General features: G+C 37.9%; 1 protein-coding gene and 1 pseudogene across 3 annotated transcripts in view; both read right to left on the reverse strand.

Annotated features, from left to right (window-relative positions):
- ATP7A (ATPase copper transporting alpha) overlaps positions 1-23,690 on the reverse strand; it is a 151,834-nt gene that overhangs the window by 16,455 nt on the left and 111,689 nt on the right. For 2 of the 3 annotated variants that reach the window (XM_087859793.1, XM_087859795.1), the window contains exons 11-19: positions 23,544-23,635; positions 21,965-22,092; positions 20,808-20,962; positions 20,438-20,572; positions 12,439-12,633; positions 10,711-10,893; positions 8,377-8,593; positions 3,537-3,683; positions 1,765-1,907 (exon numbers count right to left, since the gene is read on the reverse strand). In XM_087859793.1, coding sequence (XP_087715919.1) covers positions 1,765-1,907; positions 3,537-3,683; positions 8,377-8,593; positions 10,711-10,893; positions 12,439-12,633; positions 20,438-20,572; positions 20,808-20,962; positions 21,965-22,092; positions 23,544-23,635 — 1,395 coding nt within the window. The remainder of the gene's footprint in view (positions 1-1,764; positions 1,908-3,536; positions 3,684-8,376; positions 8,594-10,710; positions 10,894-12,438; positions 12,634-20,437; positions 20,573-20,807; positions 20,963-21,964; positions 22,093-23,543; positions 23,636-23,690) is intronic. The other variant, XM_087859794.1, reaches the window with a different exon arrangement.
- Positions 12,641-20,428, reverse strand: LOC148106919 (solute carrier family 2, facilitated glucose transporter member 3 pseudogene; annotated as a pseudogene).

The following is a 23,690-nucleotide window of genomic DNA, read 5'->3' on the forward strand; positions in this document are numbered from 1 at the left end:
ATGGACGGATCTAGAGGGTATAATGCTAAGTGAAATAAGTCAGTCAGAGAAAGACAAATAGCATATGATTTCACTCATATGTGGAATTAAAAAAAACAAAACAAACGAACACGGGAAGACAGAGAGACAAGCCAAAAACCAGACTCTTTAACTACAGAGAACAAACTGATGGTCACTAGCGGGGGGTTAAGTGGGAGGATGGATAAAATAGGTGAAGGGGATTAAGAGCACGCTTACCATGATGAGCGCTAATGTATAGAACTGTTGAATTACTATGCTGTACACCTGAGTCTAATATAACACTGTATGTTAACTATACTGGAACTAAAATAAAATTTTAAAAAATAAATAAAAAATAAAAAATGAAAGCTCTGTGAAACCCCTCCCAAAAAAAGATGTATGTCCAAAGATTTACATCACTGTCTGTTTGTAACAAAATCTTCAAAACCACCTAAATATCCATCATTAGAGGAATGTTTAAGTAAATTATGATACATCCATACCACAGAATTCCATGTAGTAATGTTGAAAGGCTAAAATAACTTTGTATGTTTGGATATGGACAAAGCTCCAAGGCATATATGTTGTTATGTATAAAAAGCGAACTGCTGGGGCGCCTGGGTGGCTCAGTCGATTTGAGCATCTGCCTTCGGCTCAGGCCATGATCCCAGGGTCCTGGGATTGAGTCCTGCATCGGGCTCCCTGCTTAGTGGGGAGTCTGCTTCTCCCTCTGCCTCTGCCCTCCCCCCTGCTCGTGCTCTCTCCCTCATGCTCTTTCTCAAATAAATAAAATCTTTAAAAAAAATAAAAATAAAAAATAAAAAGCAAACTGCTGAATGAACAATCTTTGGAAAAATGATGTAATTTATGTTGAAAAAACCATAACTATACATTTGTATATGAACACATATGCCTATGAAAAATTGGGGATAGGACTGGACAGAGAGCTTGGGAAAAGGGTGACTTAAACTTTTTACTTTATATCCTTCCACATTCTTTATATAAGAATGTACTCATCTAGGGGCGCCTGGGTGGCACAGCGGTTAAGCGTCTGCCTTCGGCTCAGGGCGTGATCCCGGCGTTCTGGGATCGAGCCCCACATCAGGCTCCTCTGCTATGAGCCTGCTTCTCCCTCTCCCACTCCCCCTGCTTGTATTCCCTCTCTCATTGGCTGTCTCTATCTCTGTCAAATAAAAAAAAAAAAGAATGTACTCATCTATTACTTGTGCTATTTAATAGAAGAGGGAGGAGGCATTCTGAAGTAAAAAAGACTAATATGAGAAAAGTTTTGTAAATAAGGCAAATGTGGGGGTCAGGAGCAGAAAATTATGTCAAAGTGGTGCATTAGGCGATGGTTCCACCAGTGATGTTCAGGATGGACTAGAGAGGGAAGTGCCTGGAGCTTTCAGCTGTAATTTAGGCATGAGAGATTGGGCACCTGAGAGTGTGGCTTAGGCTGGCAGCACCGGTAAAGAATATGAGCAGCATTTCAAAGGAAGTATCAACAGAAACTGGTGTATGGTGCTGCTGAAGCAACTCATGGATTAAGTAAATGGTTTTTTTAGTTATAACAATAACACAAAGTCCAAACTCCTCCAACACAGCATGCCAACTGTTCTTTAAAGAACCAGATATTGATACTCAGTGATAAGAAAAATAATAGGTAGTATGAATCTTTAGCACTTGGAAGCAAGAAACAAAATGTATATGAAGAACTAGAAGTTACCACACACCCCCACCCCAACAACTAAGTAAACCAATTACCTGAGAAGCAATAGATCTAGCCGTTTTACTGTTGTCTCCAGTCATCAGAACTACTTCTAAGCCCATAGATTTCAAAATATGGACAGCCAATTCTGCTTCAGGCTTCACTGTATCAGCAATAGCTATCAAGCCACACAGCTCATCTAATATGGGAGCACCAGAAAATAAGAGAGTTTGGGAATATGGCGAAGGCAGGAATAATACTCTAACTTAAATTTTGAGAAAGAAATTAATTTTGTTAAGCAAAGTTGTTCAGGGCTTAGCTTAACTCAGAATGTCTCCAAGCCCACACAGGCTGTATTCCACACAGTCTGCAACAAACCTCCATATTTAGTTATGAAAATTTCAGAGTGAGGTAGGGGTTACTAATGAAAGTAGTAATTGGAAAATGAAAAGAGAGGTCTTATTGGACACTAAAAGACTCTTTTTTTTTCCCCTTCGCGAAGTATTGATCAATAGTCCCAAACAGTTTAGTTCATTTAAAGGTAAATGAAACTGAAAACTAATGCTTTTTTTTTTCTTTTTAAGGTGAAGGGGGTGGATTGAGACAAAATTGGCACTTTACACTGGGGAAAGAAATCACTGCAAGTAGTTATTTTATTTTAAAAACAAAAGTAAATGGTATTTTTTGCTCCTTCTGGGCCTAAAAATGTCATAGTTAAGATACTGCCTTCAGGGGCGCCTGGGTGGCACAGCGGTTAAGCGTCTGCCTTCGGCTCAGGGCGTGATCCCGGCGTTGTGGGATCGAGCCCCACATCAGGCTCCTCCGCTATGAGCCTGCTTCTTCCTCTCCCACTCCCCCTGCTGTGTTCCCTCTCTCACTGGCTATATCTATCTCTGTCCAATAAATAAATAAAATCTTTAAAAAAAAAAAAAAAGATACTGCCTTTATGCTTAGCAAGGATTATAAATGTTGACTAATGAATCTCACAGCTAGAAATTTACCCAAGAAATAATTTAACAAAAGAAAGCACCTAAAACCTCATATATGTTTATCATAGTGTTACTTATAATAATGAAATATTAGGAATAGCTTAAATTTCCAACAAGGGAATTATGAAGTTAGTTATAGTAATATAATAAATTACTGTGTGTGTATATATATATAAATAAATTACTGTATATATATATATGTAATAAAATAAATAAAGCAGAATTAAAATAAAATTAGAAAATATTTATGAATATAGCAAGTAAATGAATAAAGCAAAATATAATAGTACTTGTACAAGGGATTTTTAAATTTTTTTAAATGATTTTTTATTATATTATGTTAGTCACCATACAGGGATTTTAAATTTTTATTCAACTTTATTAAGGTAAACTGTATATGCAAAATATGCCCACTTAAAAACAGCATATATACTAATATTATAATTCTGTACATATATTATATTGTATATAAAATATACACACACATACACACACAACCAGAAATGGAATACACGCAATTAAAACTGACACTGAGTTAGGATGATGAGATTATAGATATTATTTGCTATTACTTTAATGTTATTCTATTTTTAAGTTTAAAAAAAAATCCTTGATTAGCTTTTTTTTAAAAAAACATAGGCCAGGGAGAAAAAAACAAAGCCAGGCAAATGCAAAAGAATTCTAAGTTAATCAGTAACAATTATGTATTGCTAACATTTTCACTTTGCATTCAGGCTGCTTTTCAAAAGACCTCAAGTTCAGAAGTCTCTCAAAAATATACATAAAATCATAACTGAGATCATAACATTGAGTCATAGTGTACTCATGGAAAACCTTACCATCAACTGCCACCAATACAGCAGTCCGACCTTTTCTTTCATGTTCGGTCATGGAATCATCTACATCGTTATTAACAACAAGACCGTTTCTAATCATCCACTCCCGGTTACCAATGAGGACTTTGTACTGCTGAGCATTAAGAGCATCTGAAATAAAGTACAGAAAGAACATTTAGTGAGACTGTTTAATATTTGTAACAACACTGTGAGGCACGTTCTTCCTGTCTAACCTTACACAGTCACTATGTTGTATGTTTGGTAGACCGCAGCCTACAACAGTGATTTCCAAATTTTCAAGGAACATACTCTGCTCTTCTATGCCTTTGGGCCTTTGCCCATGTTGCTGTCTCCACCTGGAATGTCCTCACCCCTCCTCTCCAATTATCAAACTCTATCCTATTCTTCAAGAGCCAGTTCAAATGTTACTTTCTTGGTGAAGCTTTCCCTTTGATCTTTCACACAACTGAATTAAATTCAAAATATTTATTGTGCATCAGTAGCTGAATATGGTTGGATGAAAACATATAACCATACTGACATCTCATTTTAAACATGTGACCACTAACTTAACTCAAGTCCTTAGAGTTGTCCGGCAATTCTATACTTCCCTAGTCCATTCATTTTCTGTTCCTTCTAGAGAGCTAGTTTATACCTTCTATTCTCCCACCCTTATCTATGGCCAGATGATGAATCTGCTTCCTACTTCAGAAAGAAAAGCAATCAGAAGAGAACTTCTGCAAGCTCTCACTGACACATCTAACCAACTACCTGTGCCTATGTCTACACCAATCTAGCTACTCTTCTATTATAAACTGCCCCTGCTCCTGTTTGAGGCCAGCCTCTCCACTTATGTACTAGACTCCCTTCCTTTGCTTTTCTAGAACATTTCTCCTACAATTCTCTCCTCTTTCTCCCGCATAATCCCATTTTCTCTGTCGCACATAGTCCTATCTTTAAAAACAAAACAAAACAAAACAACCTCTCTTGATCTCACTTACCTCTTTACTACTGCCTCAAATTTCTGCTTCTGTACACAGCAAAACTTCTTGGAAGTGTTGTCTCTATTGACTATCTCTAATTCATATCTTCCCATTCGCTTGTGAACCCACTCCAATAAAGCTTTCATCTCTACTACTCCAAAGACTTGTTCACACAGTATGCCAGTGATCTTTATTTTCATAAACCTAATGGCTAATTCTTGTTCCTCATCTTACTTGCCCTATTAGAAGCATTTAACACAGCTAATCACTCCCTTCTTCCTTGGCTTCTAGGACACCAAATTCTTATGAGTTACCTCTTCACTCACCACTTCTTCTCAGTCTTCTTTGCTGATCTCCTTGATCTCTTAACCTATTGTACTGTAGGGCTCAATCCTTAAACCATCCCCCCTTCTACCGACTCTCACTCTTTGGTGATCTTATCCATTCTCATAGCTTTAAATACAGTCTACACCAGCTTTGTCCGACAGAATTTGGAAATATTCTATATCTGCTATTTAATACAGTAGCCGCTAACAACATGCGACTGTTGAGCAGTGAAATGTGGCTAGTATGGCTGAAGGGCTGAATTTTAAATTAAATTTATTTTTTAAAGTTTATTTATGTATTTATTTTAAGTAATCTGTACACCCAACATGGGGCTCAAACTCATGACCCCAAGATCAAGAGTCACATGCTCTTCCGACTGAGCCAGCCAGGCAGCCCTGAATTTTAAATTAAATTTAAATAATTTAAGTTTCAGTAGTCACATGTAATGAATGGCTATCATATTGGAAGGCACAGAACTGTAAGTGGATGACTCCCAAATCTACATCTCCAACCTAGTCTGTTTCCTTGAACTCCAGACTTGTGCGGCCAACTGTCTACTTGTTATTTCTGTTTATATGGCATCTGCACTTGAATATCTAATAGGCACTCAAATTTAACATGTAAAAAACATGATCAGTTCTCCTCAATATTGCCCTTCCAGTGGTCTTCCCCATTTTATTTAAATGGTAACTTCAAACCTTGGCATAGTTCTTGACTCCTGTTTCTGTCATGCCCCATACCCAATCTGTGAGAAAATTTGTCAGCCAGCTCTCCCTTCAAAACACATTCAGATTCTGATCACTTCTTATGACCTCTACTGTTACCACATTGGTCCAAACCACTCTTCTCTTTCACCTGGATTACGGCAACAGCCTACTAACTCATCTCCCTCCTTCAATCCTTCCCCCCATTCCTCCAACACTGTATTTTTGTCAGAGCAGCCAGGGTAATATTTATAAAACATTAAGTTGGATTCTGGCACTCCTGTACACAAAACTCTCCAATGGTTTCCCATCTCAAGGGTAAAAGCCAAAATTCTTTCAATGTTCTTACATAATCTAGTCCTGTACTACTCTCTAACCTCATCTCTTACCCCTTTCCCACTCATTTACTCTGCTCTAGGCACACTGTTCTCATTGTTGTTTCTCAAACTAGGCTTGGGTACTTAACATCCCTCCTGCCTGGAATGCTCTGGTCACAGTCACATAGCTTTCTCCCTCCCCCTTCTCAGGTTTTTGCTCTAGCACCAACTTATCAATGAGGCCTATTCTGATCATCCTATATAAAATAGGAGCCAATCCTCACAGCATTCCCTATACCCCTCTACCCTTCTTTATTTTCCTCTACAACACGATCTCCATCAGACATATTGTATTTTCTTATCTTTTTGCTCACTGTTTTGTGTTCTCCCACCAGGAATATAAGCTCCCAAAGATAGTGACTCTGTCTATTCTGCTTGTTGCTGATTCTTTAGTGTCTTGAACAGTGCTTAATAAAAGGTGTCAAATGAACAAAATTACTATGTGTCAGTATGCTTGACACTGGAAGTTCGCAGACAAATAATAAATTGTAGTTTGGTGGAATCAGGCAGGTAAATAAAGTATTACCATGCAGTGTACCTAGCACCAAAAAAATAGAGCTTAAGTACAGTACATATCAGTTGACAAAGGCTTCACTGAAGAGAGATGTGAGCTGAGTTTTGAAAGATGAAAATAAGTTCACGAGGTAGATGCCGCTGTAGACAATGACGTTACCCAGAGAAAACAGTACATGATCTAATAAGCAGGAAATGACACAATGTAAAAAGGAACTGTAAGTAGTTCATATGACTGGAACAGAGTACATGGAGGTCAGTGGAAAAAGACAAAGTGGGTGGTGTAGGTAGGCAGAAGACATATCATGGGGAACGGACCTGGAACAAAGTCCAGAGAGACTGGTCTTCGTCCCACAGGAGACAGCCAGCAAAGCCAGGATCCCTAACAGAATCACGCTGATAGGGTTTAGGATACATGCAAACCTGGAGCACTGGGTGTTATACTAACATAACATAATAAAAAATTATTATTAAAAAAATAATAATAAATGCTTCCCAGATTGCTGTAAGCCTTTGGTTAAAAAAAAAAATAAAGGCCTACTCTGCAAAAACAAAACAAAACAAAAAGGATACATGCAAACCTCCAAAACAAAAATTTTTGGCAGGGTGGGCATAACTTTTATCACAGTCCTCCAGAGGTTCATAATTCAAAAATAAATCATAAACCACTATAATAAAAGGTATTAGTCAGACAGTTATATCATCATATTTGCAGGTTAGCAAAATCACTAAGGCACAAATGGGTGGGAAGGTGCTAGAACACTTAGGTGGCTATATTATATTTTGGGGCAGATGGACAGATCAACCAGAAACTCGGGAAAACAGGCCTTGGCTAGAGATGTGGATTTTGGGGTGGTAGTAGAAGCCTACAGGTGGCAGAACAAGCAATAGACATGAATGAGATTGTACAGAGAGTATATAAAGTGAGAAAAAGACAAAGAACAAAACCCTGGGGATCCCCAACATTTGAGAGCAGGAGAAAAGAGAAATCAGAGGAGGTTTGGAAGCAACAGCCAGGTAGGTGAGAGGATAATCTAGAGAACAGATGGTCATGAAATTAAAAGAAGAAAGAGCTTTAGGAAGGAAGCAATGGTCAACATTCTCAAATGCCTTAATGACATTCTCAAATGTCATGCAGGATGCAGACTGAGAAGAAACCACTGGAGTGAGTACTGAATAAGATCATCAATGCACTTAGAAAAAATAGTTTCAGTAGTATGAATAGGGCAGAAGCCAGGCTGTGCAGTGAATAAGTGAATTCAGTAAACCGAGACTTCTCTTTCTAGAAGCTTAGATATAAAGGGGAAAAAAAAGAGACACGATACAGTCTAGAAGGGATTACAGTGATACTGATGGAAGAAATGTTTATATGTTTAGGAAAAGGAGCTAGTACAGAGAGATGGAAAATAAAGAAGTGAGGGGATGTAACAGAGTAAGGTCCCTGAAGAATCAAGACAGGGTAGGATCTAGAGCAAAGATTATGGGATTCATCATGCAAGATGAGGGATACCTCTTCCCCTGAAAAAGGAATCATTCTGGGCAAAAAGCTGAAAGAACAAATGTCTGAGAATCTTAATTTTCTATGTGAAAAATAAACCTGACAATTTGCTTAGGGAACTAGGGAGAAGGCCACAGTATCTCGTGAAAGATATGAAAGGCTTAGAGTAACTGTGGTAAGAAATAAAAGAAAGATAGCTGAACTAATATGGAAGATCAACTAAGACTAGAATTCATCACCCTATGGTAGAATCAAGGAGCACAGCTGAGAAATGTTCTCGAATAACTCAAGTGAAGTGACCAGAAGGTCTATGGTAAAATTATTTGACAGAATGAAACCATGATGCCAATTTTTGTTTCTTATCTAACAGTTCAGGATTATAAAGTTAGACATCTGTTTATATTTGTCCCATAATTGGTACTATGAAGAAAATTAGCTTACTTGAGAGCTGGGCATCAATAATCATGGAAGATGAAGTTGATGACTGTTCATTACTCGCACCAATTTGAACCAGGGATGCATTTTTAATATTATTTTCCTCTATCTTCCAGTTATTCTTATGTAGCAAGCCTTCAATATTGATGACTTTACAGCTAATACCACAGCCTGGCACAACCTGGAAATCTACGCAGGTACCCAAGGTTTCAGTGTCCAGCTCCTAACAAATAGAAACAGAAGGATTTCTTCTGCTGTTCCAATAATCCAAGGTCATCAATAGTACGATCAAAGATTATTGCTGGTTAATTCTAAATGTTTAGACACACGCTACATGCCTGGTTAATTCTAAATGTTTAGAATAAAACATCAGGATTGTTTATTTTAATCCCACTCTCTAAAATTTATACCAAGTTCAGAGAGAGAAAACATGGAAGGTTTACCAATATTCTCTGTCCTTTCCAATAGAGAATTACAAGTTAAATATTTAATTCTATTGTCAAGTCAGATTTTCTATTCAGTACAGGGCAAAGGGTAACAAAGAACAGGGCCTTTAGTTACCAGAGTGCCTCTCTAGTATGATTCTGTGTCCTTAGTAAGCCAAAGAATTTTGGTGGCCATCATTGTTTCCTGGCTCTTTATATCTTCATCCTCTCTGTTGTTTGGTTTGGGTGTAAAGAAGCCAGGTCAGTAATAGTAAATTGGTAAAAAGGAAAGAACACCAATGATAGGAATTGGCACATCATAACTGTAAAATTATGAGATAATTTACAAAGAACTTATACAAGTCAATGAAAAAAGGGTAAACAATCCTATGAAAAAAACTGGCAAAGGATACAAGCAGAAAAGTTACAGAAAAAGAAATTCAAATGGCCAATGAAAAGATGTTCAACCCGATTTATAATTATGGAAATACAAAGCAAACTATCAATGAATAAGTATTTTTTATTTATTAAATTGGAAAAAATAAAGAAAGAATGTGGGAAAATGAGCACTAATAACTTTTGGTGGAAGTATAAACTGGTACAACCCTTCATGTAGGTATTGGTAATATTTGCTATGTGGGCACTGGTAATAGTCAGCACAATTTAACTGCATGTATCCTTTGATCTAGCAATTGCACTGATAGGCATTTAACATAAAGATAAATTTGCAAAAGCTGACGAGAACTTGAACTGTACACTGTAAGAGACGAAAAAACCAATCATACAGTAGGACACAATATAGCTACTAAACATAATGAGACAGATCTATATGTCCTAATATGGAAGACTCATTCAATAAAATAAAAAAAAAAGGTACCACAGATTGGTCACTGTGTGACCTTTCTACATAAAGTCTAAAAAGTAATAAATGCATATATGTTCAGATATGCATTTAAAATGGTTAACAAATATTCACTTTTGGGATTATACTAAAAATTACTGAATTGTACAATTTATGATGAACTTTATAGTATGTGAATTGTATCTCAATAAAGCTGCTACAGGAGTCCTCCTTCTCCCAGCCACGGTTTCACTTTCCTTCAGTTACTCATGGTCAGCTGTGGTCTGGAAGCAGATGATCCTCTTTCTGACATAGCATCAGAAGGTCAATTGGAGCCTAATGCCAAGTCACAATGCCTACATCGTTCATCTCATTTCATCTCATCACACGGGCATTTTACCACCTCACATCATCACAAGAAGGGTGAGTACAGTACAATAAGTAATTTTGAGAGAGAGAGAGAGAGAGACCACATTGACATAACTTTTATTACAGTATATTATAATTATTCCATTTTATTATTAGTTATTATTGTTAATCTCTTACTGTGACTAATTTATAAATTAAACTTTCTCACAGGTATGTATGTATAGGAGAAAACATAGTACATAAGGGGTTCAGTACTCTGCAGTTTCAAGCATCTACTTGGGTCTTGGAACGTATCCCCTGCAGATAAGGGGAGACCACTGTATTTTAAAAGACTGTTAACAGATTAACACTTGTTAAACTCTAGAGAGAGGAATTATGAAAGAGCGCAGGGAATGAGGCTTTCCTTTTCATTATGTAACTCTCTGAACTATCTGAATTTTCCTACCATAAATAAGCATTACATTTTAATTTTTTAGTCAACAGGGGTTATCTGTGTGATAGAATTATAGTTAATTTCTGTTTTCATCTTTATACTCTTCTGTATGAAGAAACTAACACATACTATAAAATAAAATGAGAAAGTACAAGTCTTTCTAGCCTCCTACCAACTATACTATGTAAATCATAGTCAAATGCCAGTTTGGATTTGGTCTGTGTAATTCCTGTAGATGACAACTAAATTAATAAACAAAGGAAAAATTGTACCTGCTTGCAGTATTTGGTTATGGCTGCTCCTAGAGGGTGTTCACTGTTACTTTCAGCAGTTCCCACGATGGCCAGGATCTTACTGCGTGATATTCTGTTACTTTCCACTAGAACCTTTACTTGATTCACTACTGGGGTTCCATGGGTAATGGTTCCGGTCTTATCAAATACCACTACCTTCACCTGTAAGAAAATTAAAATACACTGCACCTATATGACTTGATAATCCTTAATACTACCTTTCCAAAAATAAGAAAAAGGTTTACTTTGTCAGATGAATATTTTGTTTCTTAATAAATTGACCTTTGACTTAATTGGAGTTGAACTGTCTTTGAGTGAGCAAAAGTAAGGGAGAATAAGAGAAAAAATACTCTAAGTTACATCTAATAGCCCTCCCTTGCTAATGTTCAACCATATTGTGAATATATGTTAAACAACTAGAATTGTTAATAGTTGACTGTTAATAAGTACTTAAGAGATGACTCAGTGCCTCAAGGAAAGAGAAAGGCTTTCAATACTAATGAATTCCAGAACTGCAGTGGAAATCTGGGCAGTAGGCATATGATTATAAAAGAAAGGTAAGTAATTAAGTTGAAGTGAACACCAGATAAGACCTGCTGGTTTGCTTTGATTTTATTGGGTCTAGATGAGAAGCCTGGTCTGAGAAGAGACAGCTCTGTGAACCCATGAGGGAAACTGAGCCCAGACAGGAAAAAGGAAGAATCCGGAATTAGAGAACACAGTCACCCCACAGTAAACATGGAATACAAACCTTGAAAAAGGACTGGCTTGAGGAACCAAGATGAAAAGAGATATAACGACTACATACGAAGCATAATTCTGAACAAGAGAAAAAATAGCTATAAAGAGCATTATAGAAACAATTGAGGAAACTGGAATACGGACTAAAGGTTAGATAACAGTATTATAGCAATGTCAATTTCTTGATTTTGATCTCTGTACTATGATTATGTAAGAGAATGTCCTTGTTCTTAGGAAAGGAGCCTGATATCTGCAGTAAAGGGGACACAGGAGTTCTTTATGCTGTTCTTTCAATTCTTAAGTTTGAAATTAAATCAAAGTAAATAAAAAATTACTATAAATACTAACATCTTGTATTCACTGGTTATATGAGGTTCCAAATCTGTTCTAAGCAGTGTTCTGTTTTTACTATATGCATCTGTATATAGTTTATATCCTCATAATAAGAACATATTAGAAGGAACATGGTTTTAGTTGAAGTCAAGTAGCCTTGATTGAAATTGTTTTGGAAATCCTAATATGAGAGAGATGAGGAATAAGATTGTATTTCTGAAGCTATAGCTGCAAACTCTCAGCTAGTGGCAAAGGCACGAAACTGCAATGTTAGGATAAGCACTATCTCACGGTGAAGAACACAAACATGGAGTCGCATTTTTCCTGGGCAAACGCCTCTTCTGTCTTCCTGACCTAAAGACATTTCTAATCTAAGTTGGAATAGGACTCCAAGTTTTCCACATCAGGGTCTGCTCTAAGAAAGTAGGCCTGGAGTAGTTTTAGAGATCTTACATAACTAAGACCAATCCAGAACAGAACCAAAATAACACCTTTCCTACCTCAACCCTCAGGATAGTCCCAGAAGAAGCTCGGCTTATGGACCATGTGGAAATAATTTTGGATTCTGTTTCCCAATAGGGGTGCTACTGCTAGTTTGCATGGGACAATTCTTAGTTCTGGGGACTATCTTACCTTATGAGCCATCTCCAATGGCTCGCCACCTTTGATTAGTATGCCATTTTGAGCGCCTACTCCTGTACCCACCATCACAGCAGTTGGAGTGGCTAGTCCCAGTGAACAGGGGCATGCAATGCACAGAACTGTGATAGAGGCTTGGAAAGCAAAGCGTATTATCGTTTCTGTTCGGGAGATACTTCTGTTATATCCCTTTAGAAGAAAGGCATGAATTTTGGTTATTGATCTAGAGCTGTATAAAACAAAAGGAACAATGCTTAACTCTATTTAAATAAAACCACATTTTTCAAGGCACACATAATCCTACTTAGCTGCCAACATACATATTTTGGTTACTAGTAAGAAATCACTTTTTTCTTCTTGTACGAATATAAGAAATTGTGACATTACTGGTAAACAAGTCATAGTCCTGAAATCAGAAATTCAATTTTGCTAATTCCAGAGTTACAAATTATGCAGTTAATCTAAAGAACATGAAAGTCAGCTTTTTACCTCTATATTGAGAATAAGTGCTTTTACTGGGATTTTCAAAAATAGCTGCAAATATGGGACCTGGTTCTCAGCAACTCTGATCCTGAAGAAAAAGAATTTTGAATCTCTGTACACTAAGACCATAAATCTGCCTTTCACACTATACTTTCAAAACAATGGAAAAATCACCCAGCATGCAAAAGAAGCTTAATCCTATTTCAGTAAAATTCTTTTGAACATAACAGTGTGAACTGAGTATATCAGGTAGTATATAGCTCTTAGTGACACTGAATATTTGCTTGTGTGAGTAAATACAATTGACAGTATTAGGGGAAATCTCCTAAGCCCCCTCCCCCGCCCCGAACTCATGAGAAAAATTCCTAAGAGATACACATTCCAAAATACTTCTCAGCAATCTTCTCGTTCAGTGTGTAATTAACGAATGTGAATCATTTAAAAAAATTTTTTATATTATACTAATGACCATATATCATGAAGTAGATACATAGTTTTTATGATTCTACTTGTTCTGTTTGTTTTTTTCTTTTTTTTACATTCAGAATTTTTTTTTAAGATTTTATTTATTTATTCGACAGAGATACAGCCAGCGAGAGAGGGAGTGGGGAGTGGGAGAGGAAGAAGCAGGCTTATAGCGGAGGAGCCTGATGTGGGGCTCGATCCCATAACGCTGGGATCACGCCCTGAGCCGAAGGCAGACGCTTAACCGCTGTGCCACCCAGGCGCCCCTACATTCAGAATTTTTATCTCAAAATAAAGAACCACAGGGGCGCAAGCGTAAATCCCTCCATCTCATCTAACTCTCTGAAATGTTCCAGAGTTAGAAGTCTCCAATTTGTTTTTTATCCCCTTAAAAGAAAGCCACTCTCTCCTCCACAATTCCCCTCCAGCGCCCCCAAGAGGCCACATGTCTTGATCTCACACTCTTCTTAACTATTTCCATTGTCTGGGTCTACAGTGAGAGTCCTCCACCCTCAGCCTCAAGACTTAAGGAGTTCTCCCCCAACTCTCCAACAAGAAAAAGTAGCCAGATGAGACTGAACACTAAAGCTTGGAAAAAAGCCATAGACACAAATTCCACAAAGCAGAGGCAGTGTTATTTATACACAGAGAGATGTTTAACAGATTCTATCCAAAAGGGGGCTGTAGGAACACAGGAAACAAGCTACCAATAAACTACTTCCAACTAGAGCAAAGTGACAGTACATATACATTCACACTCTCTCAAGTGTGGGCTACACTGCACATTTACTCACACTGTCTCAAACGTATGCGCCCCTAAGGGCACTTGACCTAATACAATGGAAACATGGTAACGAGGGTAACTTGACATGGTAGCAGATGAATAAGCATTTGATGACGCCAAAGCAACAACATACATCAACAAGATAATAAGGGTTCAGGAAAAATCCTCTCCCAGAGCTGAGGTTATGAATTCAAAGTTAGCTATGAACATTCTCCTCCGAATTCTTTTAAAGCTATGGCTTACAACAAATTAAAAATCCACATCAAATAAGACAAAGGATAAGAACCATACGATCATTTCAACGGATGCAGAAAAAGCACTGACAAAGTACAAAATCCATTCATGATAAAAACACTCAACAAAGTATGTTTAGAGAGAATATACCTCAACATAATAAAGGCCATTTATGAAAAACCCACAGCTAACATCATCCTTAATAGAGATAAATGGAGAGCTTTTCCCCTAAGGTCAGGAACAGGACAAGGATGTCCACTCGAACCATTTTTATTCAACATAGTACTAGAAGTCGTAGCCACAGCAATCAGACAACAAAAAGAAATAAAAGGCATCCAAATCGGTAAGGAAGAGGTAAAACTTTCACTATTTGCACATGACATGATACTATATATAGAAAACCTGAAAGACTCCACCAAAAAACTGCTAAAACTGATAAATTCAGGAAAGTAGCAGGATACAAAATCAATCTACAGAAATCTGTTGCCTTTCTATACACTGATAATGAAGCAGCACAAAGAGAAATTAAGAAAATAATCCCATTTACAATTTCACCAAAATAATAAGATACTTAGGAATAAACCTAATCAAAGAGTTGAAAGACCTGTACTCTGAAAACTAAAACACCAATGAAAGAAACTGAAGAGGACACAAAGAAATGGAAAATTATTCCATGCTCATGGATTAGAAGAACAAATATTATTAAAATGTCTATACTACCTGGGATACCTGGGTGGCTCAGTTGGTTCGGTGGCTGACTCTTGATTTCAGCTCAGGTTGTGATCTCAGGGTCCTGGGATCAAGCCCCATGTTGGACTCTGTGCTCAGCAAGGAGTCTGCTTGAGGATTCTCTCCCTCTGCCCCTCCCCTTGCTCATGCTCGCTCTTTCCCTCTAAAATAAATAAATCTTAAAAAAATGTCTACACTACCCAAAGCAATCTGCAAATTTAATGTAATACCTATCAAAATAGCAACAGCATTTTTCACAGCACTAGAACAAACAATCCTAAAATTTATATGGAAACACAAAAGACCCCGAATAGCCAAAGCAATCTTGAAAAAGCAAAGCAAAGCTGCAGGCGTCACAATTCAAGGCTTCAAGTTATATTACAAAGCTGTAGGAATGGAAACAGTATAGTAGTGGCACAAAAATAGATACAGAGACCAAAAGAACAGAATAGAAAACCCAGAAATAAACCCACAATTATATGGTTAATCTTCAACAAAGCAGGAGAGAATACCCAATGGGAAAAAGACTTCAACAAATGTTGTTGGGAAAACTGGACAGGGACATGCAAAATGAGGAAACTGGACCACTTTCTTACACCATACAAAAAAAATAAATTCAAAATGGACAAAAGACGTAAATATGAGACAGGAAACCATCAAAATCCTAGAAGACAACACAGGCAGCAACCTCTTTGACCTTGACCGTAGCAAATTCTTACTAGACACGTCTCCAGAGACAAGCGCAAAAATGAACTACTGGGACTTCATCAAGTTAAAAAGCTTCTGTACAGCAAAGGAAACAATCAACAAAACTAAAAGGCAACCTACGGAATGGGAGAAGATACTTGCAAACGACATATCTGAGAAAGGGTTAGTATCCAAAATCTATAAAGAACTTATCAAACTCAACACCCAAAAACCCCAAAAAATCCAGTCAAGAAATGGGCAGAAGACATGAATAGACATTTCTCCAAAGATGGCCAACAGACATGTAAAGATGTTCGACATCACTTATCGTCAGGGAAATGCAAATCAAAACCACAATAAGATATCACTTCATACCTGTCAGAATGGCTAAAATCAACAACACAAGAAATAACAGGTGTTGGTGAGTATATGGAGAAAAACAATCCCTCTTAAACCTTTGGTGGGACCTGGTGCAGCCACTCTGGAAAAGAGTATGGAGGTTCCTCAAAAATTAAAAACAGAACTACCCTACGATCCAGCAATCACACTACTGGGTATTTACCCAAAGAATACAAAAACACTAAATTCAAATGGACACATGCACCCCTATGTTTATGGCACCATTATTTGTAACAGCCAAGATATGGATGGAGCTAGATAGTATAATGCCAAACAAAATAAGTCAGTCAGAGAAAGACAAATACCATATGATTTCACTCATATGTAGAACTTAAGAAACAAAACAAACGAACAAAGGGGGAAAAAGCTAGAGAGAGAGACAAGCCAAGAAACAGACCCTTAACTATAGAGAATAAACTGATAGTTACCAGAGGAGAGGTGGGTGGTGTATATACCTGAAACTAATATAATACTGTATGTTAACTAACTGGAATTAAAGCTAAAACTTTCAAAAAAATAAAACAATTAAAATCTCCTTAGAAACAAAATTGGGTTACTCATTTGGAGGGCTCCCCCATCAGATTGGTGATTAGGAATAGTTTTCTTTTTTAAAAAGAGTCCGCTACATGGGGAAGAACTTTTTTGGTCCAGTGAGGGGAGAAAGGAGTTCTAGAATTAATCTTCCCTTCTCTGGACTCCATCCAAAATTAGAATCCATCAACCACCATTAACTACAATACCTATTTTGGTAATCATCCTAGATTTCAAGGAATACTACATATGATCTTCAACAAAGAAAAAAGTTCCAAAGGAAACCAGTAGCTTCTTAATATAGGCACATGACTTTCCTGAGAAGTTAAACTTGAGAGTTTCTACCTGAAGGACAGAAACTGTTAAGAGGCAATGTGCAAATCTCACACACCACATCATGTATGCTTCAACAACACATTACATTTCTCTCTAAAGTCTTCTCTTCTTATTGCACCTTGACCTTTCCAGTATCAAATCTTCCACCCTATAACCTCTCTTTAAGCACCTCCCTCTAACCTCAATTTCCTTGAGTTCTCATTATTTGGTAAAATTGCTTTACACTTAAAGAACTAAATATTTATGTAATAAAACCAGAAGATAAACAGAACTCGAGTTAATAATCTCTGCAGAGCTGTATAGAAGTGAGGAAGGTGCTCTTATTTAATCCCTCTCTGCCCTCCAAACTCATGTAGATTTGCTTCCTGTTAAGTCTGGGGTGGGGGAAACTGCACCTTACTCTTACACTCCTATATGTCCTTGTGAGGCAATACTGAACCCAAGGGAGGAAAAGCTGGCAAAGCTGTCATATGCCAAGCAGCCAATTCCTTTTGAAATGAGGAAGGTTCACTTGGTCTCTCCTAAACAGAAGAGAATGTCCAAGCAATAAAATGTTTAAAAAGCCATTGAAGATACAACTAATTCCAGCACTGGGTTCCTCTGTGTGCCCATGAAGTGTGTGGGAAGAGAAAGGAATCAAGTAGCAGCATTCAGAAACAGTCCCGGGTTACAACCTGATGAGGTCTCTCTCTCTCTCTCAGGGAGAGTTTGCTTTTTCATGTTGGTAGGGAGGCAGGAAGGATGCACGGCTTAGACCTTGGTGGTAGTCTCCCTCAACAGGTTGGATGCTGTTTATCTCCACAATGGGGCCTTTGTCAGCTCTACTGTCCTCTTTCACCTGCCCTTCAAAGTCTCGTTAATTTCCTCAAAAGTCCTGCCATGGGTCTCGGGGACTAAAGACCAAGAAGATAACAAGGAAGCCAGTGAAGACAATACAAACACGGGCTCCTAAACAGAATGCAGCTGAGGGGGAAGAGCTGCCCAACCAAAAAGTTGGAGGTCCCGTTGGAACAACCAGCCTCTGCCATTGCAGCTGGGTGGGGTCCCTGGCTGAAGAGTTTGGCCATAATAAACGAGGGAATGGAGCCTGGGCCAATTTCAAAAAATGGCATGAAGAAACAAGACAGCTGCAATACAGACAAAGCCCATTCAGTTATACTTGTCCTTTAATAATAATGAAATGGTCATGAGGATGGAACAAAAAGTCATTCCTCCAAGACCAATCAGATGCAGAGTCTTCCTCTCTGCCCTTTCCACTAAAACCAGAGAAACTACAGCGAAGACAGGATTCACCACACCCACACCAATGGCTCCCCAACACCTGCATCTTTGAAGATTCCTACTCAGTAACAGAACAAAGCACTGATTCTCCAGCCAGGAGAGCTGGAGCATGGTGGGAATGATGATATGCTGTCAGCAGCTGGGCACGCTGCAGAGCTCCAGCACAGTGACTTGCTTTTCTTGTGCCATCCCAGCACTCTCATCTTTTATCTCCCTGATGTCCTGTCTGAGTCACACCCTGGGTGCCCCACAATCACTAGAAGATCTCCTTAGCACTCTCTTCTTCCCCTCTGTTAATGACCAAGAATCTAGGACTTTCAGGGCAAAATGGAAGGGCTGTACTTCGTAGGACAGCTAGAATGATGGTGAAGCCCAACAGCAGGGGCCAAAGCCCTTCAGCCTCCAAGACGACTTTCAGACCAAAAATGTGAGCCACCAGAATCCTGACAACAATGCCCAGCCGGTTAGGAACGCCAAAGCCCCCACCTGCCACCACAGGGCAGTTAGGAGATATCTCTCCAATGCATATGGGCACAAAACCTGTGCAGTATCTGCAGAAGAGGTCAATAATCTATTGGCCCAGGACTGGCATTTCAACAGACTCTGCTAATTTGGAGAAACCCATTAGGCAGCCACCAGTAACAACCAATAGGTTGACAAGAAGCGTTGAATTGTGCCTGCCAAAGCTGTTGACAAAAAGTCCAGTGGAAAAGGAGCCAATCATACCACTAATGGAGAAGATGGCCACAGACAAGGACCAGAGGGAAGTGAGTAACACCTGAGTGGGAGTCTTCTAATCTCTCTTCCAAAGAACAATTGAGAAAATCCTTTATGATTGTCTCAGGAGCACTGATGACTGAAAAGAGCCAAACTGGAGAGTCTATTTTATCAATGGAGACAGCAAAGATCAGAGGTGCTGTGACCGTCTGTGTCCCCATGGGGGACATTTAATTCTTTTCCAATCTTCAATAAATATCTAGGAGTGAGAGCCCAGAGACACCTCTTTTAGACAACAAAATCTTCAAAATGTCCTTCTTGGCAATAAGTTTTTCTTCAGGTCCCCAGTAAGGCTCTACGTCTCACCCTCACTCTCCTGATTCTATTTGTTCTTTAACTGAAGGGACAAACAACATGAAACAGTGTATAGCATGGCATTTTTTTTTTTAAATAATGAAATACAACAAAGTAAGACTTTCTTAGTAGTAATGACTTTATGGTGCTAGGTTCTTACAAAGTTCTCAAATACTTAAACTAAGCATTCACCTAAGAGGCATTTATCTTTACAGAAACAGTTAGAAGGGACTTTCATAGACATGAAAGCTTATGCTTTAATATATGTCATATGTGCATGTTTTCACCTACACTAATTCCAATCTTGCAATTTAGGTATTATTATTACTACATTACAGGTGACAAACAAGGATAACAGAAGTGACTTAAAGGCTATATCTCTAATATGAGGCACAATCCAGACCTACTTTACCACTTTACAACACCATACTTTTGAGACTATCATAGAACTACAGAGGAACAGGCACTAATATTACCATATATTTATAATGCATTTAATAAATTACAAGTGTTTCCAATATATCATCTTATTTAACTTTCACAACAGCTGCAAGTTATGCAGGATGGGTATTATTAGAATCTCACTTAATAAATGAAGAAACTGAAGCTCAGAGAGAAATTAAGTTGACCTAAGATCACACTGATGGTATATGGCAGAGCTGAAATCCCAAGGTTTTTCTCAATATTATCTACAGTCCTTTGAGAAAGCAGAGTCATGTTGGGAATGAGACCAGGTATAAAATATAAAAGTTCAGTATTTGCTTTGGGAAGATCATAATGAAAATAATAAAAAAGAAATGAAAATAATGAAAAAAAATCTTTCCAGAAGGAAATTTTTATATTTATAGAAATGCAAATGTTATTCTTATTACCCTCCCATTCCAGGCCCATAAAGATACTAGTAATTATTAAAGTTATTTTCCAACTAATAGTTTATGCAAAAGATTCACAAACTATTTTACGTATGGCAAAGAGTTGTTACAAGTCACTTACAGGAAAGTAGGTTTCCACAATTTCAAAATTCAGAAATCCAATTATAATCCAAACCAAGAGGGTAGTGATGGAAATAATAACAATAAAAGGAACAAAGTAGCCACTGAGTTTGTCTGCAAACTGCTGGATAGGAGCCTAGAATAATAATAATAATAAAAATAATAACAACAACAACAACAACAACACATGTATCAAAGTCTCCTTTTTTTGATAATGAATACAGAGTATATTTGGTATTACACACAAATATTTTAATAATCTCCATATTAATGCAACCGGAGTTAAAGGAAAATATAAACGCTAGATCAAGATTTATACTGAGCAGCCTTGGAAAAAAATACTTTCTGTTTCTCCTAGGGAATTAAGTTACCTTTGACGTTTGTGCCTCTTCCACAAGTTTAACAATTTGAGAAAGTGTTGTGTCAGCTCCAACATGGGTTGCACGGATAAGTAGCGACCCATTCTGGTTAATGGAACCAGCAATTACTGTGCTGCCAGACTTCTTAGCCACAGGCATTGCCTCCCCTGTATAAGGAATAAAGACAGATTTAGGGAGCATAAATGCATACTATCTTGAAACATGCTGTTATTTATTAATTGTCAAAAATATGTAGAAAGGAGATTCTTACTTCATGAAATAGAATCTGGATAAACACCTAGGTGAAAGTTGCCCTCCCTTTTTTCTTATGTCAGTTCTAGGACAAACCCAGGGACACATATCTTAAACTAGAAAAATCTATTAAGTCAGCTCTTACGTGCAGACACTTTTAAAGCTGACCCTAGTCTTAGATCACGGGTCCTCAATATGTTCCCAAGGAGCATTTAGAAACGTGGGAGTTCTTGTTTATACTAACTACTGCTGGAGCATGGGGTACTGCTACTCCAATTTAGTGGGCCAGGGTCAGGGATACTAAATGTATTACAATGTGCAAGCAGTCCCCCAGAAGAACTGTCCCATCTGAACTGGCAGTAGCACCCTACTGAGAAACACAGAGTCCTAAATTATTTCCTCATAGTCCAGAAGCTGAGCCTCTTCTGGCTATCCTGAGGGTTCAGACAGGAAAGGTATTCCTTTGGTTCTGTTCCAGATTGGCCTTAGTTATCTAAGGTCTCGAAAACTACTCCAAGGCCTAAGTTCTTAGAGCAGACCCTGATGTGGAAAACCTGGAGTCCTATTCCACCTCCGACCAGACCACTCTTTAGGGCAGGAAAACAAATAGGTATTTGCTCAAGAAAATCTGCCAAAGTCTCTTGGGCTCTACATCAGAATGAGACAACTTCCTTTGGTTACACATTCTAGTAATTAATAATCCTCAGTGAAAAAAGCTTTCAGTAGCATAACGAAAAACACAAAGTAAGTCTACAGAAATTGATTTAATACAGTCTTAAAAAGAATTCCTATTCTCTTTACTCATCATTTACTCATTCCATAGTTTCTACAAAAAGCTCTTCACCTTTTATTCCTATTTTTTATTAACACTTTGGATCCACTTTACTTTCATGTCATGATTCTCTAAAAGAACATACCTGTGATAAGGGACTCATCTACCATAGAATGCCCTTCAATAACACGACCATCCACTGGAAATTTGCCTCCTGGAACCACTTTAATGATGTCTCCACGTTGTACGAGTTCCACATCCACTTGTTCTTCACTGGATAGGAGTTAAAATAAAAAGCATTGGGAAAACATGCTTCTCACCCCAATCTTTCCATGCAGGCTTATTGGTTCATGTCAAGCTTGTGGCTCCATAATTGCTACCAATGGAAACTAGAACTAACGTTTAAGCTGGGAACTACAACGTCAGTCCTGTTCACTGTTGAAGAACTGCTCAGTACCTGGCACAAAGGATATATTTGTTGAATAGTGATTGAATTAATAAATGAAAGCTTTAGAAAATAATACGAGGGGTTTTATTTAACTAAACAATTTATGGGATGCCTGGGTGGCTCAGTCGGTTAAATGCCTGCCTTCAGCTCAGGTCATGATCCCAGGGTCCTGGGATAGAGCCCCACATCAGACTCCTTGCTCAGTGGGGAACCTGCTTCTCCCTCTGCCTGTTGCTCTCCCTGCTTGTGCTCATTCTCTCTATCTGGCAAATAAATAAAATCTTAAGAAAAAATTAATTTGTGTAAATTTGCCTACATAATTTTATGAGTATATAAATGAGAAATACAAAAGAATGAATTTTTTTAGAAAAGAATGAAATCTTATAAAGTCTTTAACTCTAACTTTCACTTTACAGGTAACGGGAGTTATAGAACAAGTTAGATGACACCACAAGGAACCAAAGAGTTAAATTCATACTGTGTGATATTCTACAGGACAATTGATGGATGGTCCTCTAACAAGTCATCTGCAAGGGGCGGGGTGTGTGGGGGGGTGAACAGGAGGGATGAGCTGTTCTAGATTAAAAGAAACATATCAGTCAGATGCTTTGACACATGGACCTTGTTTAGTTTCCATTTCAAACAAAGAAACAAAACTTTTGGAGACAGGGGCGCCTGGGTGGCTCAGTCAGTTAAGCATCTAACTCTTGGTTTTGGTCAGGTCATGATCTCAGGGTGAGATCAAGCCCCACAACGGGCTCTGGGCTCAGGGCAGGGTCTGCTTGAGATTCTTCTCCCCTCCCGCACCCTCCCCATCTGCTCTTCCCCATGTGCTCCTCCCCCAACTCACACGTGTGCACTCACTCTCACTCTCTCGAGCACTCTCTCTCTCTCTCCCCATCTCTAAAGTAAATAAATAACTTTTTGGAGACAATAGGAGAAATGAGAATACAGACTACATACATATTAGATGATATTAAGGTATTGTTAATTTTGTTAAATGCAATATGGTCTTATAGTTACATAGGAATATGTCCTATTTTTAGAGATACTACAGGAATATTTAGCAATAAACCAATATAACTGGAATTTAAAATACTACTGCAACAATATAAAAATAGAATGTATAGATGAAGTCTGGCAAAATGTGAATAATTGTTAAATCTGGGAGACAGATGATGTGGGTTCATTATACTCTTCTCACTACTTCTGGGTATATTTGTTATTTTTTTTGTAAGAAGTTAAAAAGATAAGGGGGAAGAATGAAAATAAATACCTTAAGAGAATATTATCAGAGTCAAGAGTTACAATAGTTGCTTCCGTAGCTTGTAGTGAAATTAACTTAGCAAGAGCCTCTGATGTTTTGCCCTACAAATTAAAACAAACATGTTAACAATGTTAAGGAAGAAAAAGCTCAGGTTCT

The sequence above is a fragment of the Ursus americanus genome, chromosome X, assembly GCF_024610735.1.
Source record: "Ursus americanus isolate L20-20 chromosome X, mUrsAme1.1.p, whole genome shotgun sequence".
NCBI classification, from domain to species: Eukaryota; Metazoa; Chordata; class Mammalia; order Carnivora; family Ursidae; genus Ursus; species Ursus americanus.